Genomic DNA, 14,339 nt, shown 5'->3' on the forward strand with positions numbered 1-14,339 from the left:
CAACAGTTAAAATTAGCATAAGAACATGACCATCTAAAGGGCTAGTCTGCTGCTGTTACACCCTCATGCCACTTGTGGATGCATGTAGAGAAAGAACAGTCCCAATTTTAGAGTAAAAGTCTGCTTCATTTGTGCCAGCTCCCTCTTCCCTTGGCAATTTCCTTTATTTTCAGGACCTCAGTTGGCCTCATATGACAACTGGGTTTCATTTTACTGCACATAGTACCAGGACATTCTGTAATTTTCTCCTCTTTTGATAACACAAGCTAATTTTAGCTGATCAGATTTGTAAGTAGTCTGCAAACAAGTAGATATAGGACAATTTAAAATAAAATATTGGGAAATCCTGTTTCTCTTGAGCTATAAGCAGCCACTCAAGTATTTAAAAAAACAAGCAAAAAGCTAAAGCTTATTCTTCACAACTAAAAGCTCTTGCAACATGACAGATTTAGATGCAGAGTTAACATTTTATAACTTAAGATATTTATTTCCTACAATGAACCTCAGACTTTTTTTTCCTGATGGAAATAAAATCTCAATGGAAAAAGCAAACAATTCAGAAAACCTTTAAGAAAGGTTTACTTGTAGACAAGAGAAGCCGAGTACATCCATTTTGAGTTTTCTTCTCTATAAATACTGAATTAACCCAGTTATATGTTTAATCTATGTAATAAACGTTGACACTTGCAATACTCTACATTTCTCTTTTCTTTCACAAAGAAACTTTGAAAGACTTGGAACTAATACAGTTCAGACATTTCACCCAGTAGCATTAAGATGAATTCCAAATGTAACAAGAAGAGCTTCTTGAAAAACTGTCATTTGCAATATATACCCTCTCCCCTCAGGTTATGCAAATCATTTGCACAATTTTCCCAAGAAGTGCTGATTCAAGCTGAGAAACTGAAGCTTTGGGATGGAAAAAAGGGGCAGGAACATGTAAACCCAACACCTCTTGACCTGATCACCAAGGCAATTCATTTCAGCACCAAGCACCACTAGTAGCACCTAATTGTCAACTCAGTGGCTCACAGGTGCAGTACAAGGACATGGATCTGGCAGCACACCTGGGAAAATTATGTACTCCCATGGCATCCATCAACAGGCTTGTTTAAATAGAGGAGGGCAACTACACAAGCATATAATACCAGTGTTTAAGGTGAGGATGTCCTGAGCAGTGGCATTGATGGCTGTGAATGAGAGATGATCTGCTTTGCCTTCAGCATGACAAACTGGCATCTCCTACAGCACAGCTCTTCAGAACCACCAACACCCCCGAAGGGCAAACCTCACCACACAGATTACCCGCCCTCCTAGGGACTGTGGTAGAAAGAATAATCTTTACTCAGAATATTTTTGAAAAGAAAAACTAACATTACATGGGATACAAGAAAACATATGAAAATTAGATATGGTGGGGGCAGTAGATATGGTGGGGCACATCTTTCTTGTCTTCAGACACCAATTGTCTTCTGAGACCACACTTAACCCCTAACAGAGGAGAATTACAACATACCCCTTCAAATGTGGCTCAGCAGAAGCAGCACTGTATATTGTGCATGTTGATTTGGGGATATAGATGGGCTTCTCATTTTATTTACACTCAAAGGCGTTGAACTTACAGTCAAATTACCTATGCTAGGATCACAAAAATTTATTTTAGTCATCCATAATTAGCTTACTTCTGAACATTTCTGTTGCTTTGGTTGCATCTCAATTTTTGCAGTGTATGACAATTGCATCTGTAATAGGCTGAAACAAACAATACTCTTTCCACCCATCCAGGCAACTATCCATTTCCATTTTAGCACCAGGAGGTTTCCAGGAGGAGAGGACAGTAGAACGGAACTTATCTGAATTTTTCCAGAGACTCTTCTGGCTCTTTTCTTTGTTCGGTTTGGTTTTGCTTGGGATTTGGGAGGTTAGGGGGGATATGTTAGGGGGTTTTCTTTGAAGTTGCACAGAGAAATGTACCCATTGATGTAACAGAGGCATAGCTGCAATCAGATAACACAAAAATAAATGTAGATTGCAGCATGACTGTAAGATTTCTACAGAAAACATAAGCTAAAATTTCTTGAAAACATTAACTCTACTTTTGAAGCTAGATTTACACATGTCCAATAGCAAAGAGATATGAAAATAGCAGTATTTTTCTATTTTTTTTAAAAGGGAAAACAAAATGGGAAGAGACCTGCTCTACCTACATCAGGACTCTTCCATGAAATAAGCATACACAGTACAGTGTATGGTTATTTGGATTTGGAGTTGAACCTATGGCACAGGAATTCATGCAGGAAGATGGTAGCTCTACCACTGCGCGCTACCTCTGCTCAGTCCATGCTTCCCTAGGCACTGGCCTAGGAGAAAGAGAAAGAGAGCCCAGCTAAGCAGAGACTTGTGGCTCTCTTCCACCTACTGGGCAGTTCCAAATGGTCCATCTGAGTGGGAAGGAAGCTCACGGGCCAGATCCAGCTTGCAGGATGATTCCCCTGCTCACTGCTTTTTCTGCTGTGGCCTTGATCTGCAGCAGAGGTAGGAAGGAAGGAGAAATGACAAGCCAGTGGCTGCTTTGTAGCTTTTAGCAAGTTAACCACAAAGAAGGGATTGTCACTTCATCAATCAAGAAGCTGACAAACCTTTCCCTGAACTGGCCTTCAATCCACAGCACTGAAAACCCATGCTTTCCTAGTGAGGATGCAAACTCTTACATCGACTGTTACCACACCAATGAAAATGTTCTCTGTCAGCAGTAAAAGGAAGGATGGGAGAGACACATGGAATTAATGCCCTGAACAGGAAGAGTGAAAAGATGACAATTACCTGGATGAGCAAAATAACGAGATAAACAACACTCATAACTAAGGAATTTCCTGCCTGCTTCCCTGTTCCCAAAGGAACCCAAAGTGGAACCACAGGATGGAAGGTAAAAAGCCCTGTAAGCTCTGCTCCTCTGGCCATTCCAGACAGATTACATTCTACATAATTGTGGATGGCTCGGTCTTGTTTTGTTTTTAAAGCAATCCATTCTCATATACACTTGTGTCAGAGTATCTTTGCTATGAAACATTTTTTGCATTAAGACTGTTGATAGTAAAGGTCACCAAATGAAGCTGGACCTCGGAAAAACACAAACCCACTAAGGGTAACAAACAGCTCCGGAACTGCTTAAAGCTGGAAGAGCGCCTGGGCAAAATACCGCTGTGTACACTTGTCCTGTTTTTATGACAGTCACACATACTTGCTTTTGGCCACTAAAAGGCATTTTTGGGGGTTACAGCTCTGGTCTGACCTAGTACAGCTGCGTACGCAGGTTTCTAAAGTAATACGAAATAAAGCTTGACTGCACAAGCAAAGCACTTCTAAGTACAGAGATGCTCCATAATTAGGACTTCCAAACCTGTTTCCTCAGACAGCATTTTGAAATAGCCAAGAATATTTCAGAGAAAAAAAAGTATGCCTAATAACTAAAGATTTACTTTTTAAGTGATTGTTTACTGTACTTTTTCAGCTGTAAAAGAAGTAAGAGAACCAGACTGTTAGAACAACAGCAGGGATGTATAGCAGCACCATTTGTAATTGTAGTCTCCACAGCTTGAGGCATATCTTCACAAATACTATTTAAGTTAACACAATTTTCATTAATTCAATATAGGAAGTCACAATTTCTGCAAAGAAATTAGCTAGAACATCCAGTTTCAACTGCTCAATCTCAGGGTACTTTCTTTCAGCAGTTACTTTCTAATGTATTTAACTTTACACACATTTAAATTTCACCTTGAGAACATGCCCTCCCATTCCTACATACCACTTTGTCCTACACTCTTCAAAACTATTGCTCATCCACTCCTTTCCTACAGTATTTTGGATAACTTTGCCCTGACAAATCTGGAGAGGACCAAAAAAAAAAAAAAAACAACCCCAAAAACTTGAGGTACAGCATTTTTGCAGACTTTCTGGAGAGGCACAAAGCAGTGAAACTATTAGAATCTGAATCAGAAGTACGTCCACTCACACATCTGTAAGGCATTATTAGAAGTGCAAAAACCAATCAATTTGTACACAGGAGTTCAAGATTGAGAGCTTTCACCACAGATTTAAAATCTTTAGTTCTTTCTTGCCTCTTTTGCTTGTTTACAGATAAATTACATTCTTTAACATTTTTCGTATTTGCATCTCTAAAATGTTTACCCTTGAAGCACATTCCAACACTTTGGTAAGTATTGTTTTACTTATAATTTAAGAAGAAGAACAACCCAAAAGATTTCCTTAAGGTGGACAGTTCATTTACCTCAGTAGCTTCCTCTTCTTGGCAGACTCGGCGGGAGCTCGGGGGGCCTTTCCCGCCTGCTTCCCAGGGGTGCGAAGCAGGGCCTGTGCCGACCGCAGCCACTCGCTGGCCGGTCGTGCTGTAACATCCCCCAGGTCCCCTCCTGCCCTCGGCTGTAATCCCTTCCTGGATCCTGGAGTAGTGGTCGCCAGGCTCGTCTCTCCTTCTCCCACGCTGTCATTATCAGATGAATACTCAGATATTTCTGTCGAAATTGCCTAAACAAATAAAGATATTTGACCAGAATGCTAATGAGATAGTACAGCTTTATGTAGGCAGTTTTATGTTCCCCAGTAATCCATAAATGGAATGCGAATTTATTAACGTAACTTGGACAACTTCACCGTAAATGCACAACAATCTTTTGTCACTTAACATCAACTCCTGAATACAAGGATCATCTCCTGAGGGACAACTGAGATGAGCAACATTTAGGTTTTTTAAATAAGTAGGTCTGGAGAATTAAGCTAATGCTTTTATCTAAAGCAAGTTTTGAGGAAAGCAGAGAGAGGTCAGTGAGTGACAGGGATCATGACCGGCAGCTGAAAGAAAGAAAGAGTTTTTATATTGGGATTCAAGCAAACAGGAAGGTCAGCTTCCATAGTCTGAATGGAGGGAAGAAACACATGCCTCTATTGAGAGCTTGTAGCTGGCAATAAGTATGTAACCTTTTGTTAAAATATAATTTTGACCACTAAAGCAGGCCTCCATCCATGTCCACCAGGCCTAGAGCTTCGCAGGAAGGTTTCAAAAGTTGAGCATAAGCTGTTGGGCTGTCTCCAGGTAGCTCCAAGGAGGATGGATCACTGGTCAGCAGTCAGGGCTGGGGGCCAGCAGGGCTGGAGTTCAGCCCCATAGAACGTCACTGGAGCTCTTCTCCCAGAAACTCACAGGACACACTGAACTCATCCCACTGAGGGAGGGATAAGAAGGCTGAAAAAACAACTCTGCAGAGACATGGAAGGCTGAGAAGAGGGCTGGGAGGGAAAATTCACCTGCTTTGGCTGAGCTTACTTTACTCTCCTCTAGGGCTCCTGCAAAAGCAGATTAAGGCTGCTGGGTTGGCTCCCTAAGGTGAGATCTGCACAGCTGTTACATGCATTATGTTCTCCTGATCCAGTGTTTCTTAAAGTACTGAGTATTAAGCAAAAATACTTGGAAAGTGGCATTTTACCAGTTCCAGTACAGAACAAAATGATCTAAACCACTGAAATAGGCAGAGGACTAAGAAACATGAGCTGGGCTCAGTCTTCAGGAGCTAGTTGAAAAAAAACACAGAACAACCAAACCAACACTGTCTGCAAGTTCTGGTGGGATGAGCAGTGACAGTCCTGTCACTGGGACCAGCAGCACTAGCCCAGCTCAAGTAAGCAGGCATAAAACTGTAGACAAGGCAAGTAACTCAGACTGATCCTTGAAAGAACCCAAACACAAAACATTAACTTTGCATTATCAATGGGAAACTGGAAAACCCCAAAGACTGACATTGCTCCAGATCATGCTGCCTCAATCACAGAATAAGTTCTGAAAAAAATTAACCCGTTCCTCTGGTCAAATGCAGTAAGTAGTGCTCCACACAGGTTGTTCAACAACTGACTCAGATAAAGACTTGAAAGAGGAGCGGGAGGGAAATCACAGCATTTGCTAAAGCTGTTCTATGTTACTAATTAGTGCAATCATCTGAAAACAGAGTTTCTTGACTGTGCACAAAAATAAGTTCAGCTCTTGCCAGTTCTCTAATACATTTTTCACGTAAATGCCGAGACACTGTGCTCATGTTCCGAGAGCTTACCTAAGTATTCTGGAAACTGGAAAGACCTTTTAAAGTTATCCAGAGAAGTAGAATAGCTAAAAGTATGTAATTAATATCAGTCTGCTTTAAACACAACACAGTCAACATCTGTCCCTTGGCAACAATATTTCTCTGAAAACAAACTCCTTCCATATTGGAAATGAGCCATAAATGAAAGATTTCAAAGACTCTGAAAGCAGTAAGCAAGGACTTCATTCTTAAAACACCATTCCAATGCACTCTCTTGCTTTAGGAATGCTTTAACTTTGCTCAAATAGCTATGATACCCACTGCACCTAAAAAAAGTATGCAAATCTGAAATTCTCTGGGCAAGTGAAATGCTAATGAGAAAAGCCCTCAGGAAGAGCTTCAAGTCAAGCATATTTTAATCCCACTGACTGCTGTAAGAGTTAAGAAGCTTTCCTAACTAAAGATTGTCTAATAAATCGTTTCTGCTAATATTTATTACCGTATACTTGTTTAGACTGGACTTCCCCAAGGAAACTGTACTTTGGGGTTTTTGTTTTGTTTGCTTGTTAGTGGTTTTTTGTTGTTGCTGGTTTTTTAATTGGTCAGTCGGAAATTTTTCTTAAAAGAGGAAACTCTAGAAATGGAGAAGAAAAACAAAGAACAAAAACTTAGCCTTCCAATTCTATACATTATTTAACTGTAGCCATCATCAGAATTCTAGTCAAAAGAGAAAAACATTTTCAAAACACAGAACAAACATGATTTTTCAAGTATCCAGTAACTGAGCTGGAAAGTCTACCAACAATATGGTGGGGAAAAGCTGGGAAAAAAATAATTTATTTGATTCACTATAAAACAGTCATTGATAAATAGTTTAAAATTTATCTCTTTTTTATCAATATCTTAAACATCACGAAAAAGGATTTCCAAGAGTTCTGTTGTTATTTTGTTGGGTTTTTTAAAAAAAATAATATCCCCAGCAATATCATTAGAGTTTCAGAAGAGCACCACTGCTAAGCACAAAAAATTGTCAAATTAAAAGGAGTTGATTTTTCCACATGGCTTATCATTTTGAAATATAATAGTTTTGGTTACAGTGGCTGAAAGTACAATGCTTCCCACTATATGCAGGCTCAGTTTCCCCACCTCAATTCCTTCCTCTGACCCCTGATCGCAGTGTAATCATCCCCAGTCCCGGGGATTTTCATGACTGTCTCCCACATATCCCAATCCCTCCAAATACTTTGTAGTAGACTGTTCACTAAGGTATACCTACACTTGCTATGATGGCCTTTCGACAACACCCTCTTTTAGATCATGCTAGCTACTTGTCCATATTCAGGAGCTGACTGAAAAAAAATTCAGGGGTTGACCTCAATCTCTATCACTAAAACAACAAACATATTTCATTTTGTCCGATTTTAAGATAAATCTATTTTCTCTGGGACTGGTGTCAGCTGAAAAGCTCTAAATGCTCCCCTTTTATGGCTCTTCCTTTAAGGAAAAATGACAAGTATAAATGCACAGACTACTGCCATTTTTTCTCTCAAGATCTGACTACACAAAAGCAGAGAAGTCATTGAGTACTGTATCAGAGCATCCAGGACCCTATATTTTAAAGTTAGGCATTTTTTAATCAAAATGCATCAAAAAAGAAAGAGTTCTCAAGATTAGTTAATTTGTGATGCATTTTTGAAAGCACTCACAGGTATTAGTTAACACAGAGGATGGTACAAAAATAGAAACCAAAATGAGAAATAGCAAATACCCTCCCAACTAAGCAGCTAAGATTGCCAAAGAATGTATGTTTACCTGTGTCAGCTTGCAATCACTAAGAACAAAAAAAAAAAAAAAAAATCAAAAAAACCCCCACAGAAATTGTAAAATCCTAGCCCAAATTGTTCAAAGACAACACTCCTGACTTCAGTGGAATGAAGACGGCATTCCATAAGCACATAGATTTTGCACAGAAGATACCATGCTGTTACTTATGTGACCAAGTGCTCCCTCCCTCATCCTCAAGAGACTTGCTTCAGCTACGTCTTGCTTCACCTTGAACACCTTGTGAGTTCTCTGGCGGTACCTTGGCAATCTGCAGTGTTTCCTTCTAAAAGGTCTGAAAAAACAACCTTTTCACTTCAATAGTGATGGAAGCAAGCAATATCTGTATTTGATCAGTTTAATAAGCACTTGATATTTCTTATCAATAAAATAGCAGTAAGTTAATACAAGAAGGGTTACATTTCCTTTTGAAGTTTCCAGCTCCAGCATAGAAAGCAGAACCTTACAAAGGTTTTTGTGCAAAAAGAAAGCTAACAGATCAACCCTATCGAAATAAATAATAAATCTGTACTTTAAAGAAATGGCTCTCGGACAGTGATTGCTAATTAGAGGCAAGGTGATGAGCAGTTGTGCAGGTTTCTCATCCCCCTCATCTCTCCTCCCAAGATACATCACTCAGTGATTTCTGCAGAAAAACATCCATATCCATGCCTTACCTCTGTATTCATTACACTTTAATTTGTTCTGTCATCATACATTCAGATAATATTGTAAATCTTCCCCAGAAGATATGAAGATACTTTGCAGATAAGATGCTCAATAAAAGTTCAAAGATATTATGAGCAAGTTTATCAGCTGAAACTAAGATACTTTACCATGCTGCAGTATGTCTTAGAGACAAAGAATGGGTATCAAATTCTATATAGACATTGATACAACTTTTTGCAGATGGAGGTCACTTGGTCTGTCATTTCCCTCCCTAAATAAAATAAATTTCTTCCCCCCTATTATCCTACTACAGCCTAGCTCAAATGGCAGAACTAACAGGGTTTCTCAGAGCACCCTTAGGGAACCAGGCTTTCTCAAGGTAACAGAGCCAAGTTATGTCAGAAACACAAATAGTTATTTCAGAGTTTCAGACTCTGATCACTGTACATGCAGAGAAAAATTAATCTTATGGCATCTCCTTTCCTACTTGTTCATTCACGTATCTTTGCCTCTGGTTCCAGAAGCATTTTCTGTTACCCTCTGCCTGTTCTTTCATAGACTATCTTTTTCCCTTTTGTGATTCCCTTGTTTTTTTCAGAATTAATCTGCATTTCCCCTACCTGCCCTCTCATGACAGCTCTCAGGATGGGTGGAAGCTGACCAGTATTAACAAACACACACAGTGAACTCAGGTGACTATCCTACTACCTCTTCTTTTATCCAGTCTTCCCTGCATTTGCACTGCAGGTACTTTGCTGTTGTGCATGCAAAGGGATTCAAATGCAGCCAACTTCTACCCCAGTTATACCCTACATTACAGGTTGCAAGGAGATTTTGTATCTTGCATGGTACTCTCCAAAAAACAGAGTGAGCAGAAAAGCCACTGGATTTAGCACAATGAATATTCACAAGCATAAACCATCAGCACAGTATGTCAAAGGCCCGGGCCATGCTAATGAATGCTCGAAGCTAACTCCACCAGAAGCTGGCTTGCAGGATTACAGGGAGGAGGGTAAAGGTAAAAGAAAAGAAGTTTTCCCTTAATTAATCAACACAAAATTAATTCAAGCATTGTGCAGGATATTATTCAGCTCTACAAACATAATTAAAGATACAAAGGATTTAAAACTTGCAGTTTTCTTCAAAGCTCTTTGTTTTCTGAAGCTTTAACTGAAGCACTGAAGTCTATGCCAAATGTACTTTCCTAGTAGCTTCAGAAATAATTTGGTTCTTGGTAAGCTAGCTACTTTTACTCTAGAGAGATAAAATTCAACTATTCCTTCATACAAGAAACTTTATGTTGAAGTGCAGAGTTAGGCGTGTGCCGCTCTGTGGGTGACACCAAGCTTTCTTCTCATGGAATAACCGCAGGAACAGCACGCAAAAATACAAGATTAGGTAGCAGTGCGTGGGCAGAGATAATTGTATGACAAAAAAGAACAACAATGAAAGACATAAATCACTAATAAGGTATTTTTGGACTTGCAAGCCCAAACTGACACAGCAGATTAACTGAAATTTTGTATCTGGAACAATCACCCAGTGTTATTACAGAGACAGCACATATTTAAAATGGATCTCAGATAATGCCTGGTTGTTTAGCCAAGTACAGCATTCCTCCCCAGCACACGCACTCAGACCATCTGATCTGTCCTAAATATTTATCAGCGGTGATGGTTTAGTGCACTAGGAAATGACATGTCCTGCTCCACACACACTAGCACTTTGTGGCTGCCATTACAGGAAACAGAGCCATGTGCTCTTCAAGCACTGTGACAGTCACCTTGAGCACTTCTCTGGGATTCTGCAAGAGTAAGCACCACCGAGCTTCTTTCTCCCTGCTTGGCCACCACTAAACTTCAGCGACATCTCGCTTCACACAGACATGGGAATGAATTTTTGCTGTCTCCCAGCTGCCACCACCCCAGGGCTGGAATGCAGTAGTTATTAGCACACAAAATCATTTATGCCAAGTAGCAAAGAAGAATGCAGCATCTACTTGAATATGGAGGAAAAGTGTAGGCAGCAACACTAATTATTCAAAGCAGAATTTGGTCACAGCCTGCACCCTCATCTCCTCTTAATGGTGTTTTGAGACCTTTAAACAAGTGGTTAGGACTTCTCTTCTATGACTAATCAAAAAGGATTCATTGCATCCAGAAGCCTGGAGCTTCCTATCATAAAGGAAATTGATTCATGATTATCTCTGGAGGAAGCAGGCCAACTACCAAACCTTACACACCACTGCTTAGATTGCTGGGCTTCCCTTTGAAAAACTCCTGGGGAAGTCTTACCCATGTTTGATACCATTTATTCTGCAAGCCCTGTCAAAAATACAGCTGCATTAGCTACTGTCTTAAAAGGTAACCCCAAAAGTAGGAGTCAATCCAAAGGAAAAATACCAGTAGCTGTTATCACAAGAAATGCAAATAGGACAGTTTCAGAGATGCTTTCATACACTGAATGAGTTGAAAGGGCTTTCATGGAACTTCGCAGAAATTAATGGAATGGTATGGATGCTGTCAGATCCAAGAGCCAGTTATCTGATGCTGGGCTTCCTGTACCATTTCTGAAACCAAGAAAAGTTGTGGAGGGACAGGAAAGCTCCCTCTTACAATTCACAGAGTGAGGAAGTTGAAGCACCGTACACAAGCCCACAAAATGGTGGTTTATATCACACATGAAATAATAATTAATAAAATAAATAACTTGTATCATCATTTATCAGCTCCCTGATCTTGTTTAGATCATAGTGCCTTGAAGTGGAAAATGAGGTGACTATTAGGATTACACGCAGTATGTTTGGCTGTGCGTTCTTTATTGTCAGGGAAGAGGTGCATGTTTTTGTTTGGTTTGAGCTCTCTCACACACAATCCTGTACACATACACCACTGCCAGAGAGTATCCTGCACGCAGCACTAATCACTGAGGAAAACAAGAACAGAAGAAATAACATTAAAATAAGATTTTGCAGACTTATTAACTCTGCAACTTTTGCAGAGTTATTAAAATTACAACAAACCAGATTTTTTATAGACCTAATGCAAAGATGGTATTTACTGACTCTTTTTTTTAAGCCAGGTAAAGAATGCACAAGTGGTAAGAAAGATGAAATCAAAGCCGTAACTTCTAATCCTGAGCAGAAACCTCAGCTTTCACAAGGCAAACAGGTTAAGCAGGCTATACCTCTGGAGATACATCCACAAGCTGTTCCAGCCTGCCTCTCCCAGAACAGGTTGTTCTGAGGCATGGATCAGCCGACCGAAACAGGTGAGGCCCTCGTCTCAGCCCAAGTGCCTTTTTATACAAAATCGGTGTGGAAAGCAAGAAGCACTGTTTATTTCCAAGCATACTCTGTAGATGTAGAATTAAATAGTGATCCCCAAGATAAGACTGAACACAAAACTGTTGTCTGCTGTGCACAAGGACAGGAAAGAACAGTAGGGACAGTGAGCTCCTACAGTGAAAAATGGGCATGAAACAGGATTATTCAACATCAGTTAAGGGACACTGATTTGTATGGAGTATAAGGAAAACCCTGCTGCAATCTTGGCATCTGTAGCATTTGCACTGCAAACGCATCTCTTAAGAGCATTGTTTTAGTAGTTTAGTTGACTTCTTTAGCATTAAGAATTCAATCCATCGCTTCCTAATATTATCTCATTACCCCTGATCTCACCATCAGTCTGTAATCAGAGTAATAGCCAACTTCTAACAGACCAAATAATGCTGAAAAATGTTAACATGGACAACATACAAGTGCTTTTCCTGCTTTGTCTAATGTTTTTTTCCATCATACAAGAACATCTTCATTTTCTCTCAGGGAAAATGACTGGCTGTTAAAGACAATTTGGACAATTTATGCATACTGTTAGCCAACATTACATTCAAGTGAATTACTGTAACCCTTGCTCTCCATTCCCTTCTTAAAAAAAAAAGAGGGGAAGGGGGAGACGCCACTTCACGTGTTGCATCTTGCAAACTATTCAGGGACAGAACCAGGTCTCCTCTCATGCAACTGCATATTATCCCACGCAGTTGAGCTCTCATCTTGATAAGGATCCTCCAGATGATAGAGACCCAGGTTTTCAAATATAAATACCTGACTCTGATAGGGCATGCAGATAATTACATCATTTCGCACAGAAGCCTCAACATTATACACTGAAGTTTGGGCACACAAGAAAATTGCAGTCAGCTTATAATACCACTTAAACAGGGTTTCGTTCTTGACACAGAAATAGTTACTTTCATGTTTCCAAGGAACAGATGTTATCACATGGTTTGATAACCTACTTTCACATTCTTTGTTTATAGTTATTCACTCAGTTTCATTTATTAAAGTTAGTGGATCCGGGCCATGAAACCTCAGTTTTATTGTCTCTGGTTTAGGTGATGCTATGGTAATAATCCTGGTTAAAGCTTGGATGTAACAAGAGAACTCAACTGAAAGGCACAATTAAAAGCCAGATTATAATTTATGAACTAAATCCTAAAGCACCTAGACTAAACACCTGCAGGATTCAGTAGGGACTGTTAAAGGAGGAAATAGATTTCCATCTTCAAGCAACTGTTTTGTTTTACTCCAAGCCTTCAGAGAGAACAAATACTTGAAATGGGAGGTAATATCTTTTACTAGACAAACAGATATAACCGTGGAAAACAGTCAAGCAGGTAGCACTAAGCCCTTCTACAGGTCTCAAAAGTTTGGGGTTTTTTCCTCCAAATAGATCATTTGATCTAAGTAAACTAAATCTTTCCTTATAAAATTGCTTCTCTCTTATCTTTAGCCAATAGAGTTATGAACTGTATAACCATCTTGCAAGCTTTTTAAAAAGTTGTTTCTGAAAAAGAAAATGCTTCTCACAGTAATGTCACTGTATAGATGATCAGGGAACAGTCAAAGACTTTCAAATCTTTCATATTATGTATTCTCTTTTTAAAAGTAGATGATAACTGCAAGCATGTTATTTTTGAGATTAAAGGAAGTAATTCCAGAATAATCAGCTAAAAGAGAGATTGCACACAGATATTCAGTGAAGCACAAATTATTCACACCGATTTCTCATCTTTGGTGGGTCTGCAGTTTCCTGTGAAAACCCTTAGAAAAGCACTTATCATAAAAGGAAAGAAAAAAGAAAATGAGAGAGAATGGAAACACAAGTGGCACAGTGTGGTAAAATACACAAAGGCAACACAGGCATCATTTCTGCAATAATGCTCAGCACTTAGTGGAAAAAGTTTTGTTAACAATATCCACCGGGACACACAGAAACATTTTGAAATTGAGATTCTGCACTTCCAGCTGCAGCAGTGCCAGCGTTCACGGCTACAGCACCGCCAGCTTAAGGAGACACCAGGCTGCCGGGCAGTGCAGCACATTACATCCATTTTCTTCTACTCCCACTCACTCCACATTCTTCTCACTTGACTGTGCTTCCCTTTGCCCCATTTATTGCTTCACAGCTTCTGCGAAACTGCCCCCAAAGCCTAAAATAGTCCCTTCATTTCTTCCCTCCTCTTCATTTCCAGCTTCTTCCAACTCTTTCCCTCCTCTCCAGGAGTCCTTTCACAGCCTACCTTTTCTAGATCATTTTGTGGTTTTGCACTATTAAAACTATTTTAAACAGCAAACATTTCAGGGCAGGAAATGTCTTACCACGTCTGAAATACTGTGTCAGTGATGACAGCATGTGCATGCACACAAAAGCACCACCTTCACCTAAACTGATTTCTAACATTAATGAGAGCACCTCT

At 39.7% G+C, this 14,339-nt stretch overlaps 1 protein-coding gene across 3 annotated transcripts in view; it reads right to left on the bottom strand.

Moving 5' to 3' along the window:
- SPIDR (scaffold protein involved in DNA repair) overlaps positions 1 to 14,339 on the bottom strand; it is a 195,991-nt gene that overhangs the window by 139,517 nt on the left and 42,135 nt on the right. For all 3 annotated transcript variants that reach the window (XM_042029052.1, XM_042029051.1, XM_042029050.1), the window contains exon 6: positions 4,292 to 4,548. In XM_042029052.1, the coding sequence (XP_041884986.1) occupies positions 4,292 to 4,548 (257 nt within the window). The remainder of the gene's footprint in view (positions 1 to 4,291; positions 4,549 to 14,339) is intronic.

Source organism: Corvus kubaryi, unplaced genomic scaffold (assembly GCF_017639235.1).
Source record: "Corvus kubaryi isolate FWS band 111438036 unplaced genomic scaffold, C.kubaryi_AGA036_p1.0 37312, whole genome shotgun sequence".
NCBI classification, from domain to species: Eukaryota; Metazoa; Chordata; class Aves; order Passeriformes; family Corvidae; genus Corvus; species Corvus kubaryi.